The sequence below is a fragment of the Anser brachyrhynchus genome, assembly GCF_964034855.1.
Source record: "Anser brachyrhynchus genome assembly, chromosome: 12".
Classification (NCBI taxonomy): domain Eukaryota; kingdom Metazoa; phylum Chordata; class Aves; order Anseriformes; family Anatidae; genus Anser; species Anser brachyrhynchus.
In genome coordinates this window covers 13,569,013-13,586,487 of record NC_137707.1, presented here as the reverse complement: position 1 = coordinate 13,586,487, position 17,475 = coordinate 13,569,013, and the positions used below count along the sequence as shown (strand labels likewise).

Genomic DNA, 17,475 nt, shown 5'->3' with positions numbered 1-17,475 from the left:
TTTAGAAAATCATTCTCGGTGAGTAAGCGGGCCGTGCAGAGAGAAGTCAGTTCTGCAGCAGGGAGGTAAATGAACCATTTTGTAGCAGAAGAGGAAGTGCGGAGTAAGAACTTTGATTTAATGCTCAACGTACAGTTGGGAAATTTTTGGAGTTTTGTTTTTTCGGATGCATGTTAAATGTTGCAAATCTGTTTGATACACCACACGTGGCGTGCTGCTGTCAGTCCGTAACGTTGTCTTGTGGGGAGGAGTGTTTGTGATGCAGGTGAGCTCCGCGTGCTGCAGACTCATTTATGTTTAAATTGTTGGGTGCCTCACGTTTACACAGCTTTGCAAATCCTGGAGCTCTGCTCAAGCTTTTGCAGGGACAGCTGGGACTGGGGACAGGTATGTCTGGATAGGAGACGTTTTGTAATTGGCACATGGGTTTTTAACAGTCGAGTTCAAAATGGTCCCGTATTGAGTTCCCCAGGGGAAGCAAGGAAGCTGCCCCAGGAGTCTGTGTGGGTGCTGTGGGCAGGGACAGGTACTGCTCTTGGTTCTGTGGGAAACCTGTGTCCCATTCAAGTGAGGTGCATTAAATGATGGCTCCTTGGCATAGTTTAAATGTTTTGAGCTACAATTAAATCGGTGTGAAAGCCCTGTTACGTTACAAGCTTTTTTTTTTCATGCAGCTTGAATGTAGCTGCCTTGACTATAGCTTTGAAATGAAATGGGAGGAATGGTAATTACAGCTCTTACTGCTCCCGACACACCTACCCTTCGGCACTGCTGCTGTTTTACCCTCACTCCATTTGTATTACTGGGATATGAGAACATGTGCACTCCTGGATAGGCAACAAAATGTAGGAGCTGATTTCAGCCTTTGCATGTTGAATTATTGTGGGGGAGAATTAATGTCCATTTCTTGCAGTAAGTGTAACCTGCGCTGAAGGATATTTGACTGACTTCCTCATTGTTTCTCTACCAAAAAAGTTGCAGTGTCAATCTAGCCAACCTTTTCAAGAGGAATGGCTTGCCAAACCACCCCAAAACAGGTCTCATGGCATGAGCAAGCTGGCTATTGGGGACCCCAGCAGCATAGCTAGGGATTGCATGTGGCACTGAGAGGTCCCGTGGCATGCTCAAGGCTCTTTCGGCTGAAGGATGGTGACGTGGGGAGCCCTGTCGGTCAGACAGACTCAGGAGCATGTCCTGCAGCGTGTCCTTTCTCCTGCTGGAAGGGAGGATGAGAGGCCTGGACATCACCCCGCGAGTGAGGGGGATTTGGTGAGTTGCTGGGAGGTACTGGTGGGCCCAGCAGTGTCAGCAGGTGAGTGTGGGGGGCTTTGCTGGTGAATAACTTTGCTGGCATTTGTGTGAATGCTTCTCAGTGCACCTCAGCTCCAAAATTCATCTGCTCTTGAGACTGAATCCCCAGAAGGTAGGTGGCAGAGCAAGGCATCTCTCCTGAAGCTCGATGAGAAGCCTGCTTGGCCTTGGTTGCCCCATGTGCAGCCCTGCAGGAGAAAGCCAGCTCCTAATTTTCCTTGCTGGCACTCAGCCCCTGTCCCTAGGTTACTCCCAGCACCAAAGTACCTCGCCGCAGTGACCGGCGGGCCCGTGCCTGTCCTTGGGCAGCCTCTGACCCGAGCGAGAGGGACGGCGCTGCCAGAGCCTGCTGTGCAAGGGGGAGGCTGCCCTGCCTCGAAATGCCCTGTCCGTGCAGACAGCGGGGCTCGGCTCTCATTGCTACTGTTTGTGGGACCTTGTTTTTCTCCTGCCATCCCCTGCTCAGCTGAGCTCTTGGGCTGGTCCTTCGTAAGCTGAGCAGAAACTGAATTGTTTCATACGTTGTCCCAAAACCTTGGAAGGGCCTTCTGTGACCTGCTGGCAGAGGAAGCAAATCCTCTGCAGGGTTTCCAAGCCCTGCGACCAGCCCCGTGGAGGTAAGGCCCAGCACTGTCTGAGACAAGATGTGAGAGGCTAGAGGTATAACAGAAGGTGCCGTGGACAGTTGGGGTTCATTTACTTCCTGCTGATTCCCTGTGATTACTTCCTAGGTCTGCGCAGGTGGTGGGTATTGCAGCACAGCAGTCCTCCCGTGGCCCCAGGAGCGGCGGGCTCCAGCCTGGACTCAGCAAGCCTGGCTCCTCTGCACGGCTTTGCTGCACTGAGGTAGATGCTGAATAAGGCACCCCTGTGGTTTTCCAGATGCCACTGTTTTCTCTTCACCTCACGCCTTCTGACGTCTGTCTTCATGCTCTTCTGGAAAGAACAACCTGGTCGTGCTCCCTCAGGTTTCCGACCCAGACGTTCTGCTGCGGGAGTGGAGTTTGTAACCCTCTGTACCTTCATGCCTCAACTTTATTTATTCAACTTCATCTGCTGCAGGGTTTTTTTGGGATGTCATTAAATTCATACGTTGCTTGGAGCAGCCTGCTTGAAGGTATTGTCACCGACCACTCCCTTTATAACAGGGAGGAATTCTTGCATACGTAATGTAAGGCTATCAAGAGTGACCCCGATTTTCCATGTGCAATTACTTGGAGCAGCATTTTCTCATTTCCCTTCTCAAGCTAGTGTCATCCATGTCCTACAGAGCTGGCTGTTGACTAGGAGGGCAAGAGAGTGCCTTGGTGTGAGCTTTACCATGGCCCTTTTAAAACCGATAATTCCAGATTCTCCGTAGGAGCCTGCATAAAGGTTGTGGAGCTGCAGCTTGTCCTTTGCACAATTCCTGGTTTGTAGCCATTGCTCCGGGTATCACAATGAAGACGTGGTTTTGCTTCCTTTGTGTAAATAATTGAGACATTGGGAATGCTCCTTGTGCATATAGAGGGCTTGGGGCTCCTTGGACAAACCTGCAAAGGCCAAAATGAGCATCTGGGCAAGTCAGCGGGTGTGATTTGCCTGGCAGAGTTAGTGGCAGAAATGGGTTCTCATCTGAGAGCTGAATTTATTCTTGCTATAAACTGACAAAATGTCGCTGAAGTCAGCGGAGCTCTGTACACAAAAAAAAAAAAAAGAAAAAAAAAGCACAGATTCATGCTGCAGATTAAATTTAGGATAATTGGCCTGTGCCCTTTCCTGCTGTAGGATTAATCCTCTGCAGTAAGGACTCTGCAGGTAGAAGATGAAATGCAGCCTAGGGGGTGGCTGGCTGATTGGGATCTAATGCAGCTCATGCTGGTGTTGCTAGAGAGGACTGAAAGGGTGACAGGCGCGTGTCTCTGGGCGTGCTGACCCTGCACAGATGCAGCAGCGACGTGCAGGGCATCCGGGTTTGTTGTCTGTGGTTCTCATGGCTCGTCCGTAGTGAAACACCGGTGAGTGCCGTGATATCAGCGTAACAGTGCTTAAAGCTTTGAAGTTTTTAAAGCTTGAAGCCCTTTGTCAAGCAAGGTCTTGGTTGATGCGTTCTGGGTTTACAGGGGAATTGCAGGGAAATTTGGAAATGCTCATTGTAAATGTCTGGCTTATGTTACCTGTCCAGTAGGAGGGGATTTAAATCTCTGCCAAGAGCTTAATCGTGGGCTGCTGGTAAAAACTAAATTGAGCTAATAAAGACAGCTAGCTGCCATGTGCCAACAAGCAGAAAATCTGCTGAAACGTGCCTCGAAGGTCCCTGCCTACAAACTGCCGTGGAGCTGGCAGATACTGGTGGGTCCTGTCCTCTTCTCAGCTCATTGTTCTGGTGTTTTCCCCCAGTAATGCTCTCTCTTCTAAGTATTTTCACAGTGGCATCTGTAGTGTTATCATTGTGTGTGCTTGGCTCGTCTAGTCCCGGTCAGGTATTTGCTGTCTGGAGGAGGATGGGAAGCGATCCCTTCGGCCCACCAGGTGAGGTTGCCAGCAGCTGCCTGAATAACCACCTCTTTTCTCTTTCCAGGCTTCCTTCCCTGCCGCGTGGAGGAAATCAGCCCTGCTCTGCGCGGTGCGGTCGGTGCCAAATCCCCGCTCGGTGCGGTGCAGTCGGTGCCAAATCCCCGCTCCGCTCGCGTGGCCCGCGTCGTCCAGGCGGTAGGTTCCCTCTTAACAGAGATAGAAACGGGACAATTAAAACTTAAATAAAGACCTGGAGGAATCCAGTGCCTTGGCAAACTTTAAAAGAAGCCACATATTGAGCATTGAACCGTTCCCTGCCTAACTAGATGAAGGTTCATTTGAGGCATTTAATAGCCATAATGGACGAGCATCTCGGCCCCAACGCTCTCCTCGTTCTGCTCGCGGCCCCCAGAAGCTGCCGCCGGCGCGGGACGGCCCTGGTATTGTTGCTGCAGCTGGTGTTGTGAATCAGGCCGACGACAAGCGCATCCTACTATCCGGCTATTTCACTACACCAGGGTTGCATCATACCACTTGCTTCGCTCTTCGCCTGCCGTCCGGAATCCTCATGCCTCTCCTGGAGCATCTTTCTGCAGTGCTTCACCTCCTTCCATTTAAGAGGTTCCCTGCGATTTGCCCCGTTTGGGGCCAGTTAACGTTTTCTGGTGAAATAATGATGGTCTGAAATAAAGATGTTGCTTCTAGGCACGAGTCTGCTGCTGTTTCTGTTGTGGGCAGAGGCTGATGTCCACCTTGCAGGAGGTATTGCCTTAGCTGCTGAAAGCCTGAAGCTTTCTCCTTGCTGCATCTCACTGCCGCCCTCTGTTCTCCCCCTAAGTGGCGATAGGAGATATGCTGAGTCGGGGCAGTTTTCCGCAGCGTCTTTTGAGCCCTGCGAGGCAGGATCCGCTCCCTGCGGGGAGCTGCTCACCTCCTGGCACTATTTGGGCTGGGACCAGGGACAGAGTTTGGGCATTACGTGAGCAGACACCCGGCTGTTCCACAGGGAATGCGGCTGGGTCCTGGTGGCTTCTATCTTCATCCCCATGTGCTTGCAGGTGGGTGGGCTGCTGGGCTTCCTCGCCTGGAGATCCAGGTTCCCCCTGGAGATCCAGGTCCCCCAGGAAGGCTGGGTGCACAGGGCTCTTGCCACCTCTGCTGGGGACAGCAGTGGCACCAGGGGTGCAGTTGTATTTTGGACCATCGTGCAAAATACAGGCTCTGCCTGTCCTCAGCTCCCCGGGGAAGCAGCTCTACACTGGCCGTGTGTGATTGAGGGTGACGTCTGCCCACGCACAAGCAATGCAAGAGCAAGTCCTCAAAAAGCAGGTTAAAATTTGTGTGAGTGCGAAAGGCAGCCTGAGGCAGCGGGCCAGGCAACCTGAATTTTCCATTAACTCACAAAGTAAGTGGGGTGAAATTCCAATGGGCTGCAGCATTGCCCTCAAATTTTATTGCCTGCCTTGTTCGCTGTCTTCAGCGATCTTATCTGTAATGGCTTTTAGTGCACATGTGACACCCAGCTCCATATAACAGGCGCCCATCCCTCCCCTGGCCTCTGGCCACCGTAAGGCGAGCAGCTGCGTGTTTTTCGTCAAGTGGGGAAGGGTTAAACGAGGGATGTGGTTTGGGGTAGATTTGGATCATGGGCACTCAGCAGTTCCCCCATCCTGGGGTCCAGAGGGGTTTCTCATGGGGCTATGGGACTGTGGGTATCTTTACCCCCAGCCCTGGGACATCTCCCCCATCCTGCAGTTTCTTATTCCCCCATTTCCCCTGGTTTCACACATCCGGCACAGCTCGGCATCGCCAGCAGCAGCTGAGATGATTTATGGGGTCTGCGGAGTGTGGGGCAGTATCCTAGGGCAGGGGTAATGTGTGTGGGACTTGCTGCTGTTTTCCATAACAAATCCAGGTGGGAACTGAATGTTCCCGGGTCAGGGCCGGAGGCGAGCTCAGCACTGTTTCTCTGCAGCTCTGTCCTTGGGACTTAATCTCAAATCTGTTATCACGGCCCCGATCAGGCACTGGAAGCCAGCGATGCTGATTGTGGCATTTTTGATACCTCCTCCGGCTATTTTTTTCCCCCTGGCCAGCTCGGGGTGGTTTGAGCCGATCGCATCCCCTGTGGCACTGGGGGGGTGCCGGGTGGCTCGCCTTGGTTTGGCCAGGTATAAATCCCCCGAGCCCGACCCTGGCACCGCGAGCGGGACCTCGGCAGCCGAAAATGTCCGAGCTGCCCTGCCCGGAGCCCCCCGCCCGCTGCAGAGGCCGCTTCACCATCAGCACCCTGCTGGGCGTGGAGGAGGCCGGCCGGCCTCCCTGCGAGGCCGCGGGCTGCGAGGGCACGCACCTCTCGGGCAGCACCCTCTGCACCAGGACCTTCGGCTACAACACGGTGGACGTGGTGCCCGCCTACGAGCACTATGCCAACAGCAAGGGCGTGGGCGAGGCCAGGAGGGGGAGGCCCTCGCTGGCCGACCTCCGCTCCATCCTCAAGGTAAGGCCGATCCCGACGTCTCCCGGCTGTGCTCTCCACCGGGGCTCTGCCCGGGTGCCGGGCGGTGCTCGTGCTGGGTTGGCTCTGCAGTGACCCGCGGTCCCCTCGTCCCCACAGCCCGACCCGGGCCACCTCTGTGTGCCGGTGCCCGAGCTCCAGCGCAGCGACGGCCTCCCCAGTGCCGAGGAGGGGCCGGGTAGGGTCCCCGCACCGGAGCCCGTCCGCTTCGGATGGGTGAAGGGCGTGATGGTGAGTGCGGCCTGTTCCTCTGCCCATCATGTTTTTTTTTCCTGATATATCGATTTTTTGTGACTGTCCATGCTCCAAATTGTTCCCCTGCCCTCCCTGGCATTAATCTGAAGACCAGCAGAGCCAGGGTGGCCCTGGCTGTCCCCAGGTGCCACCTGCACTCACAGCCGGTGTCCCCATCTCTGTCCCCTCCAGATCCGCTGCATGCTGAACATCTGGGGAGTGATCCTCTACCTGCGCCTGCCCTGGATCACGGCCCAGGCAGGAATCGGTGGGTGCCCACCACAGCCCCGGCAGGGTGGGGGGACGATGGCGCCAGGCTCCCTGCGGCCCAAAACACTTGGGTGCAGGTGGGAATGGGACTGCTGGTGGCACCTGGCCAGGTGGGTGCGATCGGTCCTCTCCCGCGCAGCCCTGACGTGGCTCATCATCCTGATGTCGGTGACGGTGACCACCATCACCGGCCTGTCCATCTCCGCCATATCCACCAACGGCAAAGTGAAGTCAGGTACCGCGTCCCCAGCCGAACACCCCAAACCTTCCGAGGGAGCAGGTTCCTCACAGCCTCTGCTGATGCAACCGCCCCAAAACCTCCCAGCCCTTCCCAAACCACCACGCCGAGTGTTGCAGACCACAGCATCCTGCTGGTGGTCACCATCTCGCAGGGAAACACTGAGCAGAAAGGAATTTTGGGTGGTTTTGCCAGCAGCAGGTGCCCCTTGATGACTGGTTCCTGTTACCTCCTTGGTGGTTTTGGGGAGGAGCAGGGGGAGGCAGCCCCGCCACCGGGTTTTCTGCACTGCAGGGGGCACCTACTTCCTCATCTCGAGAAGCCTCGGGCCAGAGCTGGGTGGCTCCATCGGGCTCATTTTTGCCTTCGCCAACGCGGTGGCCGTGGCCATGCACACGGTGGGCTTTGCCGAAACCGTCCGGGACCTGCTGCAGGTGAGAACATGGCTCCGTGCCTCCTGGCACCCCGAGTTATTGATCGATGCATGGGTTAATGCCGATAACCACCCCTCAGCTGCTAAAACCAGTGGTGGTTTGCCACGGGGAGGTTTGCTTCCTGACCGGTGACGGTGCCCCCTTCCCAGGAGCACGACTCCCTCATGGTGGACCCCACCAACGACATCCGCATCATCGGGGTGGTGACGGTCACCGTGCTGCTGGGCATCTCGCTGGCCGGCATGGAGTGGGAGGCAAAGGTAGCGCTCGCCCCCTCGGCCGGCCCAGCCTTTGGCCCAGGGGAGCCGGCTGCCTCTTTCTGCTCCCCCAGGCCCAGGTCCTGTTCTTCTTGGTCATCCTGGTCTCCTTCGCCAACTACCTGGTGGGGACAGTGATCCCGGCCACCGCGGAGAAGCAAGCCAAGGGCTTCTTTGGCTACAGAGGTGGGTCCACCACGGACCTGGGCACCATCCAGTGCTGTGAGAAAGGGTTGGGAGCAGCCAGCCGTGCAGAGCTGGGTGGAGATGCTTCTCCTCTCTTCCTCCCCAGCTGACATCTTTGCCCAGAACTTGGTGCCCAGCTGGCGTGGACCTGAGGGCTCCTTCTTCAGCTTGTTTTCCATTTTCTTTCCGTCGGCAACCGGCATCTTGGCTGGGGCCAACATTTCGGGTGATCTGAAGGTAGGTTTTCACCGTCCCCATGTGAGCTGGTGGTTCTCAGGACAGGAAACTGGATGGGCGAGAAATTCGGGTGGGCCAAAACCGTCACTGGGGTTCCCCGGAAGGCTGCTTTGCTTCTCTCTGTGCCTCCTTCGGACAGGATCCTGCCGTGGCCATCCCCAAGGGCACCTTGATGGCCATCTTCTGGACCACAATGTCCTACCTGGTGCTGTCTGCTACGATAGGTGAGCGTGGACAGGTGGGATCCCCATGAAGTGGGGAGGAGAAAGCGGGCGGTGGGAGCCAGGAGCGGTGCCCCAGCATCTTTTGGGGTTGGTGGATGAGCAAGACACGAGCTTTGCTGTGCCCCGCAGGTGCCTGCGTGGTCCGGGACGCCTCGGGCAGCCTGAACGACAGCGTGCCGGTGGGCTCGCTGGGCTGTGAGGGGCTGGCCTGCAGCTTCGGCTGGAACTTCACCGACTGTGCCCAGCGGCAGAGCTGCCCCTATGGGCTCAGCAACCACTACCAGGTGTGCCTGGGGCCTCCTCAGCTTCAATCAGCCAGAATCAGGCTCTGCTGCTGGCTGCTTTCGCTCTGCAAGCGATGGGTGGGTTTCCTTGGCCATAAATGAGCAGCAGCAGCCCACGTGCTGGGTGCCTGAGCACCCTAGGAAGGGCAGCACCCATGGTGGTGGGAGATGTGTGCTCATGAGGTCCAACGGGGATGTGCTGGGGGAGCTCGTTTTGGTAGAAATTCAGAGGGCACTGGTTGTCAGCACCTGGATAATTTTGATGTAGAATGGGGCAGCACTGAGGGAAGGGGCTGGGGGCTGGAAATCCTTTAGGGTCAGGGTGCAGGATGATGCGTGGGGAGTCCTGACCGCCGGGTTCTTGGGCAGAGCATGAGCATGGTGTCGGGATTCGGTCCCCTCATCATGGCGGGGATCTTTGGTGCCACCCTGTCCTCAGCCTTGGCCTGCCTCGTCTCAGCCCCCAAGGTCTTCCAGGTGAGGGCTGGTCCCTGTCCCTGTCCCCGTCCTGTCAGCAGAGATGTGGAGGGGACGGCCCGATGCCTCTCACACCTTTCTCCCTGCAGTGCCTCTGCAAGGACCAGCTCTACCCTCTCATAGGCTTCTTTGGAAAGGGCTATGGGAAGAACAACGAGCCCATCCGTGGCTACGTGCTCACCTATGTAATCGCCGTCGGCTTCATCCTCATCGGTGGGTGCTCCCCGCCCCGTGCCCAGCTGGCTCGGTCCCACCCGGCGGCCCTGGCACACCGACGACTGCCCTGTCCTGCCCTCCTCCTACAGCCGAGCTCAATGCCATCGCCCCCATCATCTCCAACTTCTTCCTCTGCTCCTACGCCCTCATCAACTTCAGCTGCTTCCACGCCTCTGTCACCAACTCCCCAGGTGGGCCCTGGCCCGGCCCCACCGAGTCCCGGCTGCGGGGCGAGGGCAGCCGGTGACAGCCGCTGTCTGTGTTTGCGTGCAGGCTGGCGACCCTCCTTTCGGTATTACAGCAAGTGGGCCGCGCTCTTCGGCGCCGCCATCTCGGTGGTCATCATGTTCCTGCTGACCTGGTGGGCGGCCCTCATCGCCCTCGGCATCGTCGTCTTCCTCCTGGGCTATGTCCTCTACAAGAAGCCGGGTGCGTGGTGGCTCTGGGGACAGCCCCGTGTCCCCCCGGGGGTGTTTGTCCTTGCTGCTGACCCATCCCCTCTGCGCAGACGTGAACTGGGGCTCCTCCATACAAGCCAGCTCCTACAACATGGCCCTGAGCTACTCGGTGGGGCTCAGCGAGGTGGATGAGCACATCAAGAACTACAGGCAAGGGGGTCTGGGTTCGGTGCCGTGATGGAGGAGGAACGGGGGTGGCCGTGATGCTCGGAAAGGCTCAGTGCCACCCTGCTGCCTGGTGCCACCCTGCGTCCTCTCCTTTCCCCCACCTCAGGCCCCAGTGCCTGGTCCTGACCGGGCCCCCCAACTTTCGCCCAGCACTGGTGGATTTTGTGGGCACCTTCACCAAGAACCTCAGCCTGATGATCTGCGGCAACGTGCTGATCGTGAGTGGGGCCGGGCTGTGCCCTGGGTGTGAGCTCCCCAGCTCGTTACGCAGTATTGACGAAGAGCTGGGGCGTCCCTGAGAGCTTCCCCTTGCCCAGCCCGGAGCAGAGCTGCTCCTGCAGGACGAGGACGCTGGTCAGAGGACAGGGGAGGGGACCCCTCTGCTCTTGCCTGAGGAGGAAATGTTGGTGCCCAGAAGGTGCCTGGGCAGGCTGCTCTCCATACAGTGTCACCAGCACCTGCATTTGCCACTGTGCGACCGGTGGAGTCGGGGTGAAAACCAAAATTCACCATTTTTCCCAGTGCAATAGCAACTTCCCAAGCATGCAGTGCTTAAATCTGGGTCTTGCCAACAATTTGGGGAGAGAGGAGCTGGAGCTCCTCAGCAACCAAAGCACAGGGGACAACGGGGGACAATGGGGGCCGCTGGTTGTTCATGGCAGCCGTGCCCCCTCCCCTGCTCCCCACCAGGGCCCGCGCAAGCAGAAGATGCCTGAGTCCAGGCTGACGTCGGACGGCCACACCAGGTGGCTCCTCAAGAGGAAGATCAAGGCTTTCTACACCAACGTGCTGGCTGAGGACCTGCGAAGCGGCGTCCAGATGCTCATGCAGGTAGAGCCGCCCTCAACCCTCACTGTCCCCACCTTGGTGGGACACGCCATGCCGTGCGAGGTGGGTGTCTGCTGCAGGAATTAATTATCCCCATTGCTTTTTTTTTTCCCCCGAGGCTGCCGGCCTGGGGAAGATGAGACCCAACATCCTGGCGCTGGGCTACAAGAGGGACTGGCAGGTGGCCGCGCCGCAGAGCGTGGAGGATTACGTGGGCATCCTGCAGTACGTGCCCTGGGGCTGCTGACCCGCCACCCGTAGCGGTGTCACACCGAGCCGTCCCCACCCCGGTGACGGTCCGATGGGGACAGCCACCACCACCAGCCGCCTTCTCTCTCCTTCCAGCGATGCCTTCGATTTCAAGTATGGCGTGTGCCTGCTGAGGATGAAGGAGGGGCTGAACGTTTCCCGAGCGGTGCAAGCTCACAGTGAGTGCTGAGAGGTGGAGCCACGGGACTTGTCCCCACGCAGAGGCCACAGTGGGACGTCACCGCCAGGCTGGGGATGGGTGCGCGTGTCCCTGGGGCTGCTTGGTGACCGTCCCACACAGCCAGGAATGGGCCTGATCTAACGTCACCTCTGGAGTGGTGACACCTGTGACAAGCTGCACTGGGCTCGGGGACATGGCACTGATGGGGACAGCCCCAGTTATGGGGTCTGGTGCAGTGAAGTGGGGCAGGACGCTGAATTTGGGTACTCCCAGGGGTTGCGCCCCACTGCCCATGCCCCTCTCCTCCCTCCCCATTTAACCCCACATTCGGGGCAGGACCTCAGGCACCGGTCAGTCCTCAACTGGGGGTGCCCAGAGCATCCTGTAGCCTGAGGATTCGTTTTGGGGAGCTGGGTTTGCACCCGGGGGGAAGGATTTGAGCTTACAAAGGACATGAAGACGGTTTACTCACCCCCATAACGGAGCGGTGTCTCGCTGATGCCGTCACGTGCGTGTCTTCGCAGCAGATCCCGGAGAGCTGGCGGCCGAGCAGCAGGCGAGCACCATCTTCCAGAGCCAGCAGGGCAAGAAAACCATCGACATTTACTGGATCTTTGACGACGGAGGTGAGCTCTGCCCCGTGCTGTGGGACCAGGCAATAGAAGAGGATGGGAGCACGTTAAAAACGCCCCGTGAGCATCCCCGGTGTGAACGTGGCTGTGTCCCGCAGGGCTGACGCTGCTCATCCCCTACCTCCTCGGGCGCAAGAAGCGGTGGGGAAAATGCAAGATCCGGGTGTTTGTCGGCGGGCAGATCAACAGGATGGACGAGGAGAGGAAGGCGTACGTGCCAGACTGGTAGCGTGCGGGTGCTCCAGCTCAGCAGCTGGGGCACGTCCCCGATTTTTGGAAATTGTCCCTTTCTCTGCTGTAGGATCGTGTCGCTGCTGAGCAAATTCCGCCTGGGCTTCCATGAGGTCCACGTCCTCCCCGACATCAACCAGAAGCCCCGGCCGGAGCAGTAAATGCATCCCCCTGGCTACCCACGACTCCTCGTGCTGCGCACAGACCCCCTGATTTCGGCACAGAGGGGCCCCGTGCTTTGCAGCAAGATGGGGTTGGGCACGCAGGGCAGGAGGATGCTGCTGTGATGGGGCCGAGCCCCAGCTCGCAGTCACATTGTGCTGGGAAAATCTCTATTTTTGCATATTAATATAAATAAGAGATAATATAAGTAATAATAAGTAATTCCTGGCTATGGTGCACGCAGGGAAAAAAGCTTTGGTAAAAATGCAAAGAATCTAAAAAGTTTCCCATATATATTTTTAAGAATTTGTAATTTGTCCTCGTCTTGCAGCATCAAGAGGTTTGACGACCTGGTCGTGCCCTTCAGGCTGAACGACGGCTTCAAGGACGAGGCCGCGGTGAGCGAAATGAGGCACGGCTGTCCCTGGAAGATTTCTGACGAGGAGCTCCACAAGCACAGAGCCAAGGTAGTGCCGGTGCGGGCTGGGGCGAGGTGGGACGGTCTGCGAAGGGTTTCCTGCTCGAGTCCAAACTCTGTGGTTCTGGAAACCTTCCCACTCCCCAGATTTGCAGGCTGCAAAGTTCTTGTGGCCAGTCCTTCCTGGGGTGCTTGAGGATGACGTGGTGGCTCGCCACGGGGCCGTGGTGCCCCCGGCACGGTTGTTTCCTAAATATTAGGTTATTTTTCCTAAACCCGCGCTGTTTGCTCCGCAGTCGCTCCGACAAGTGAGGCTGAACGAGATCTTGCTGGAACACTCGCAGGACGCAGCGCTCATCGCCATGTAGGTGCTGGACCCCCCCTGCTCCCCTTCCTTGCAGTCCCTTGGGGCCCGGACCCCCCAGTGCACCCAGAGGGAAAAGCTGGGGGAGCACCGAGAGGTCTGGTCCTGGAGGGAGTGGAGGGGGGAGGCACTTATTTTTAGGAAAAAAAGCTGCAAATTGGTGCCAGAGGAGGCCGTGCACTCGCTGAGGCGGCCCCGTCCCGCAGCACGCTGCCCGTGGGCAGGAAGGGGGGCTGCCCCAGCTCCCTCTACATGGCCTGGCTCGAGAGCCTCTCGCGGGACCTGAGGCCGCCCGTCGTCCTGACCAGGGGAAACCAGGAAAACGTCCTGACCTTCTACTGCCAGTGAAGCCCCCAGCGCCTCGCCGCGTGAACGCTTCAGGCCAGTTGTGAGCTGGGCGACTGGGAAGGGGTTTGGGGGAGAAACAAGCATGCACGGCTGGCAGCAATGGGGTGCTTTTGGGAATCCCTAATATGCACTGCTGCTGTGCTCTTAGAACAGCTCGTTTTGCCGATCTTGGTCCTTATAGGCTGTACGTAGCTATAAAATAACGCACGCCCTGTAATGCAGGTGCTGCCCCCACCAAAGCCACGCTCCCCAGCTGAGAACCACCCCACGGGGCTGCAGAGAGCAAGGCACCTGCCAGCCCTGGACAGGAGAAACCTGCCCTGCACGAGGCAAAAAGGAGTGTGGCTTCCCGAACCTCGACACTGGCCTCCTCACCACCCCATCCTCCCGCAGAACAAACACACGACTCCGTTCACCTCGATCGTTACAGCATTTACTGATCGTCACCACCAGGATTAGAAGTGCCAGTAGAAAAATAAAGCTTTGCACGGATTTCTCTCATACAAAGATTTGTTCGTGACAGTTGTGGTTGCGAGGAGTGAAGTCAGGCTGTCCCTATGCAGACCAGCACGTGGAAGCCAGCTCGAGCAGCGGCGCCTCTCGGGGCGGAAGGTTTCTCGGCGTGGAGTTTCCTGCTGGGCTCTCAGGACACCTCGGCATTTCCATTTTTCTGCAAGCTCCTTACAGCTTTTGGCAAGTTCGCGCTGCAGTAGAGCAGGAATTGTTCTTCTCCCAGGCAGTCATGGGGTACTTACCCAGCCTCGTGCAACAGCCCTCAGTATTTCCAAATCCCAGCCTTCCCAAATCCTTCTGTCCGAGCAAAGCCACCTGCTGAAGACTCAAGGGATTCCTCTGCTTGGAGGAAGGTGAAGGTAACACCGAAACAACGTGGTGAGAGGGAGGAACCTGAATTCACAGCCTGCCCTGGTGCTTCGGCTCAAACCTACGCCACTGTGTTTGGGTCTGGTTTTATTGCAGGAGGCGAGGAAGGCAGACCCGCCCCGTCCAGCCTCAGCACTTTTAATCCATCTGGGAAAGGACGGGACGAGTCCGTGAATTGAGCCACGTGCTCCAGGCACAAGCTGTGCACGACGCGATTTGAAATGAGCAGGAAGGGGAAGGTGATCCAAGCAGATCACTCATGACTCCTGCTTTTCGTTTGGGGGAGGGGGGTGGAAGCGCAGAGGGGAGAGGGCCCCCAGAGCCCCACGCAGCAGACCCAGGGCTCAGACCCTGCCTGCCTAAGGAGAAGGGTTTGCATTAAACTCCTAAAATTCACAGCTTTATTCCCTGGATTAATACAGGCTAAAATCTAGCGTATTCTCATTAAAGCTCCTGAAAAACAACTTTCTCCATCCACTGTCAAAGGACTGTTCAAGAGAACCTGAAGAGAGAATTTCGTGATGCACAGCAAGAGAATTTTATGATGCACACGATCCTGTTCAGGGTTGTTTCATCACCTTTGTGGAAGACAACTGGCCGTACGGAGGGGATCAGACACAGAGGGTGAGCTGCTCTGGAAACCCAGCGAGCTCAGAAACAACCCAGGTGGGAAGCGTGGACTGGGAGGCCAGACACGGACAGCGCCTCCCTTCAGCAACCCAGATGACGGCAGCGGCTACGAAACACGCAGGGACCACAGCGAAGCCCTGGGTCTGGCTACTCCACGCAGCAACAGCCTCAGGATTCAGCCCCAGCTTCCCCAAGGCCCCAAAACCCAGCCCCCAGAGAGCACACCTGAGAGCCCTGCCCGCACAGCACACCTCCAGGCAAGCAGGCAGATCAAGAATTAACTAAAAGTCACTTAAAACTAAACCAATGCGTTAGGAGAGAGTGTACCTCGGTGGGTAGGGGTTGAGGGGCATCTAAAATTATGTTTGCGCACCAGTGAAGATGTCCAATTCTCCCATACCGACGTGAGCACGTTCAGCAGGTGAAGTCAGAATGAGTTCAGGAACACAGATCTCCTCCAAAGCCCGAGAAACTACCGCGCACGCCCACACATGCCCTGGGATTGCTGCTGCGGGCAGCGGGGTGCAGCTCCCGTGCAGGACGTCCAGTGTCTGGAGAGCTTCACAGTAATAAAACTCATTAAAATCACAATCTTTCTCACACCATCTCCCTTGCCCCTGAGGCATGTTCACAACTCTCAGCCACAACTTTTCAGTCTCAGCTATTTAAAATGATTTTTCCTTTTGCTGCTCCCCAGCTTCACCATGAGCATGATCTGGCAGAGACGGGGCCAGAAGAAAAACAATAAAAGAAATTTCTCATGTAAAAAAAAAAGTCACATTAAAAGAGCTTCGGGTTCACTGCAAACAAAGCAGCAAGAGGTCAAAGCATTAACTGAGCGCTGAAGACACCACACCAGGCGTGGCTGCTGTTGAGTTACGCTCTGCTGCTGCCACAATCTGTCACCTGCAGAAGGTAGCGGAGCCTCCTCCAGGGAAATGAAGTTTCACTTGGCACTTAGCGTTACGAAAATGTAACAAAATTAACAATTTTTATCTTAATTTCTAAAGCAGACCGGGGACCCGTTTAGTGGCGCATTTTGGCCGGGAAGCAGCCAATGCTGCTTGCAGATGTTTGCTCAGGATCGGCGGCACAGCTTCAGCAGTGCCGGGGGGACCTAACCCAGCCGTTACGGTGGTACATGAGCAACAGAAGTTACAGAAAGCACGTTCTCCAACGCATGCGTGTGGCACGCAGCCCTTCAGGTCAGGCTCTGCCGCCGGCCTGGAGGCAGAAAGCCTTCACACAACCTCAAGCAGGGGAGGAAGCGCACGCCGAGGCACCCCTCGAGTTGCGCTCCCTCGTTATTTGCTTCACAGAGCCCGGGCACGGGGCAGATGTTTGGGTTCCCTTCCATTTTCAAGCGCTAGCATCCGAAGAAAAGCTAGAGAGTGGCTAAAATCCGTAGGAACGAAACCACCACCACACAGAATGTCTGACCCACTCCTAAAATGAGGGCTTCGAAGGGAATCATGTTTTTCCCTGCAGCTCTGTAAACTCCTGCGATGGCAGCACCTGCGGAGAGGGGGGAAAAAGCAGAAAGATTACTGCGTGATATGAAAAACACTGCGGTGCCACGGGAACGAGCAGGGAGGGGGCTGACTGGACAAAGTGAGGGGTTCTGCAGAAGCTCTGCAGCCCAGCGGGCAGGGGCAGGGTGCTCGATATGTGATAAATCTTAGCCACGAGGCAACGAATGCGGGTGGCAACAGAGATTTGTGGGGAACAGCGCTGGCAGAGCTCTGCCCAGGCCCCCGTGAGGTGCTGAGCTGTCTGGGGGCACATTTTCAGCCCACGCCAGGACGCTGGCAGCCCACAAACGCAGCCCATTTTTTGCACAGCCCCCAAACCCGGGCGGTTTTTGCCCGAGCCAGGGGACGCGGCCCCCTGTGAGGCACCCGACGGGCAGGCGGGGGGCGGGGGGGCGGCGGCGGCGCCCAGCGCTGGGGCGGGTCCCGTACTGGTGAGGATGCCGGCGGTGATGGGTCCCACGATGCCCATCAGCAGGAGGCCCAGCGACATGAAGCGGCCGTACTTGTGGCGCCGCAGCGTGAAGAGGGCGAGCAGGGCGGCGGGGGCGTGGAAGGAGAGCGAGGAGACGAGCGCCCACAGGAACACGCCGTACCACATCTCTGCGGGGGGACGGCGCCGTCACGGGGGCTCGGCTCGGCGCGGGCCCGGGGGCCGCCGGGGCAGGCCCGGCGGCCTCCGGCGGCCCCCGGGGAAGGCCCGGCCCGGCGCCGAGCCCGGTTCTCGGCCGTGCCCGTACCTGAGAAGGCCGCCAGCGGGTTGGAGTAGGCGGCGGTGCCGTTCCCGGAGCGCGGCACCAGGCGCAGGCTGAGGATCTGCTGCAGCAGCCCGCCGCCCGCCTCGCCGCCCTCCATCGCTTCGTCAGCCCCTCCCTCCCTCTCCGGTCTCGGCCAATAGGAAAGCGCCGCTCGCTGACGGGCGGCGCCGCCCGCCAACCAGCTCCCCGCTGCCATGGCAACGGCCGCGGGCGGAGACCCGGAAGCGGAGGGGCCGGCGGCCGGGCCCCCGGCTG

At 57.8% G+C, this 17,475-nt stretch overlaps 2 protein-coding genes across 12 annotated transcripts; one reads left to right on the top strand and one right to left on the bottom strand.

The window, feature by feature from the left end:
- The first annotated feature begins 65 nt into the window (after positions 1–65).
- SLC12A3 (solute carrier family 12 member 3) lies at positions 66–15,236 on the top strand. 10 transcript variants are annotated; one of them, XM_080552685.1, is made up of 25 exons: positions 66–6,307; positions 6,425–6,556; positions 6,752–6,827; positions 6,969–7,064; positions 7,362–7,501; positions 7,651–7,761; positions 7,833–7,944; positions 8,051–8,181; positions 8,321–8,405; positions 8,535–8,689; positions 9,059–9,166; positions 9,256–9,379; positions 9,472–9,573; positions 9,656–9,811; positions 9,891–9,990; positions 10,115–10,226; positions 10,699–10,839; positions 10,955–11,061; positions 11,182–11,264; positions 11,791–11,892; positions 11,997–12,108; positions 12,200–12,286; positions 12,623–12,758; positions 13,006–13,073; positions 13,280–15,236. In XM_080552685.1, the coding sequence occupies exons 1-25, from the start codon at positions 6,035–6,037 to the stop codon at positions 13,419–13,421; spliced, it is 2,991 nt and encodes a 996-aa protein (XP_080408811.1). In that variant the 5' UTR covers positions 66–6,034; the 3' UTR covers positions 13,422–15,236. The 10 variants fall into 10 exon arrangements, with proteins under 10 accessions (XP_080408811.1, XP_080408817.1, XP_080408816.1 ...); XM_080552691.1 differs by having other exon boundaries at positions 9,256–9,811; XM_080552690.1 differs by having other exon boundaries at positions 6,752–7,064; positions 9,256–9,811.
- On the bottom strand, positions 13,839–17,443 carry TMEM170A (transmembrane protein 170A). Of its 2 annotated transcripts, XM_080552717.1 has the most exons (3): positions 17,203–17,355; positions 16,895–17,065; positions 13,839–16,448 (listed from the first exon to the last, which is right to left on the bottom strand). In XM_080552717.1, the coding sequence occupies exons 1-3, from the start codon at positions 17,315–17,317 to the stop codon at positions 16,318–16,320; spliced, it is 417 nt and encodes a 138-aa protein (XP_080408843.1). In that variant the 5' UTR covers positions 17,318–17,355; the 3' UTR covers positions 13,839–16,317. The 2 variants fall into 2 exon arrangements, with proteins under 2 accessions (XP_080408843.1, XP_080408844.1); XM_080552718.1 differs by lacking the exon at positions 16,895–17,065 and having other exon boundaries at positions 17,203–17,443.
- Positions 17,444–17,475: the final 32 nt, after the last annotated feature.

Coding starts and splice junctions, on each gene's coding strand:
- SLC12A3 (XM_080552687.1), top strand. CDS start 6,538: ATGGGTGAAGGGCGTGATGGTGAGTGCGGCCTGTTCCTCTGCCCATCA. Junction 7,945..8,050: donor GGGCTTCTTTGGCTACAGAG/GTGGGTCCACCA, acceptor CTTCCTCCCCAG/CTGACATCTTTGCCCAGAAC. Junction 12,287..12,622: donor CAGAAGCCCCGGCCGGAGCA/GTAAATGCATCC, acceptor CTCGTCTTGCAG/CATCAAGAGGTTTGACGACC.
- TMEM170A (XM_080552717.1), bottom strand. CDS start 17,317: ATGGAGGGCGGCGAGGCGGGCGGCGGGCTGCTGCAGCAGATCCTCAGC. Junction 17,066..17,202: donor CCCGCTGGCGGCCTTCTCAG/GTACGGGCACGG, acceptor GTCCCCCCGCAG/AGATGTGGTACGGCGTGTTC. Junction 16,449..16,894: donor CACCGCCGGCATCCTCACCA/GTACGGGACCCG, acceptor CCCTCTCCGCAG/GTGCTGCCATCGCAGGAGTT.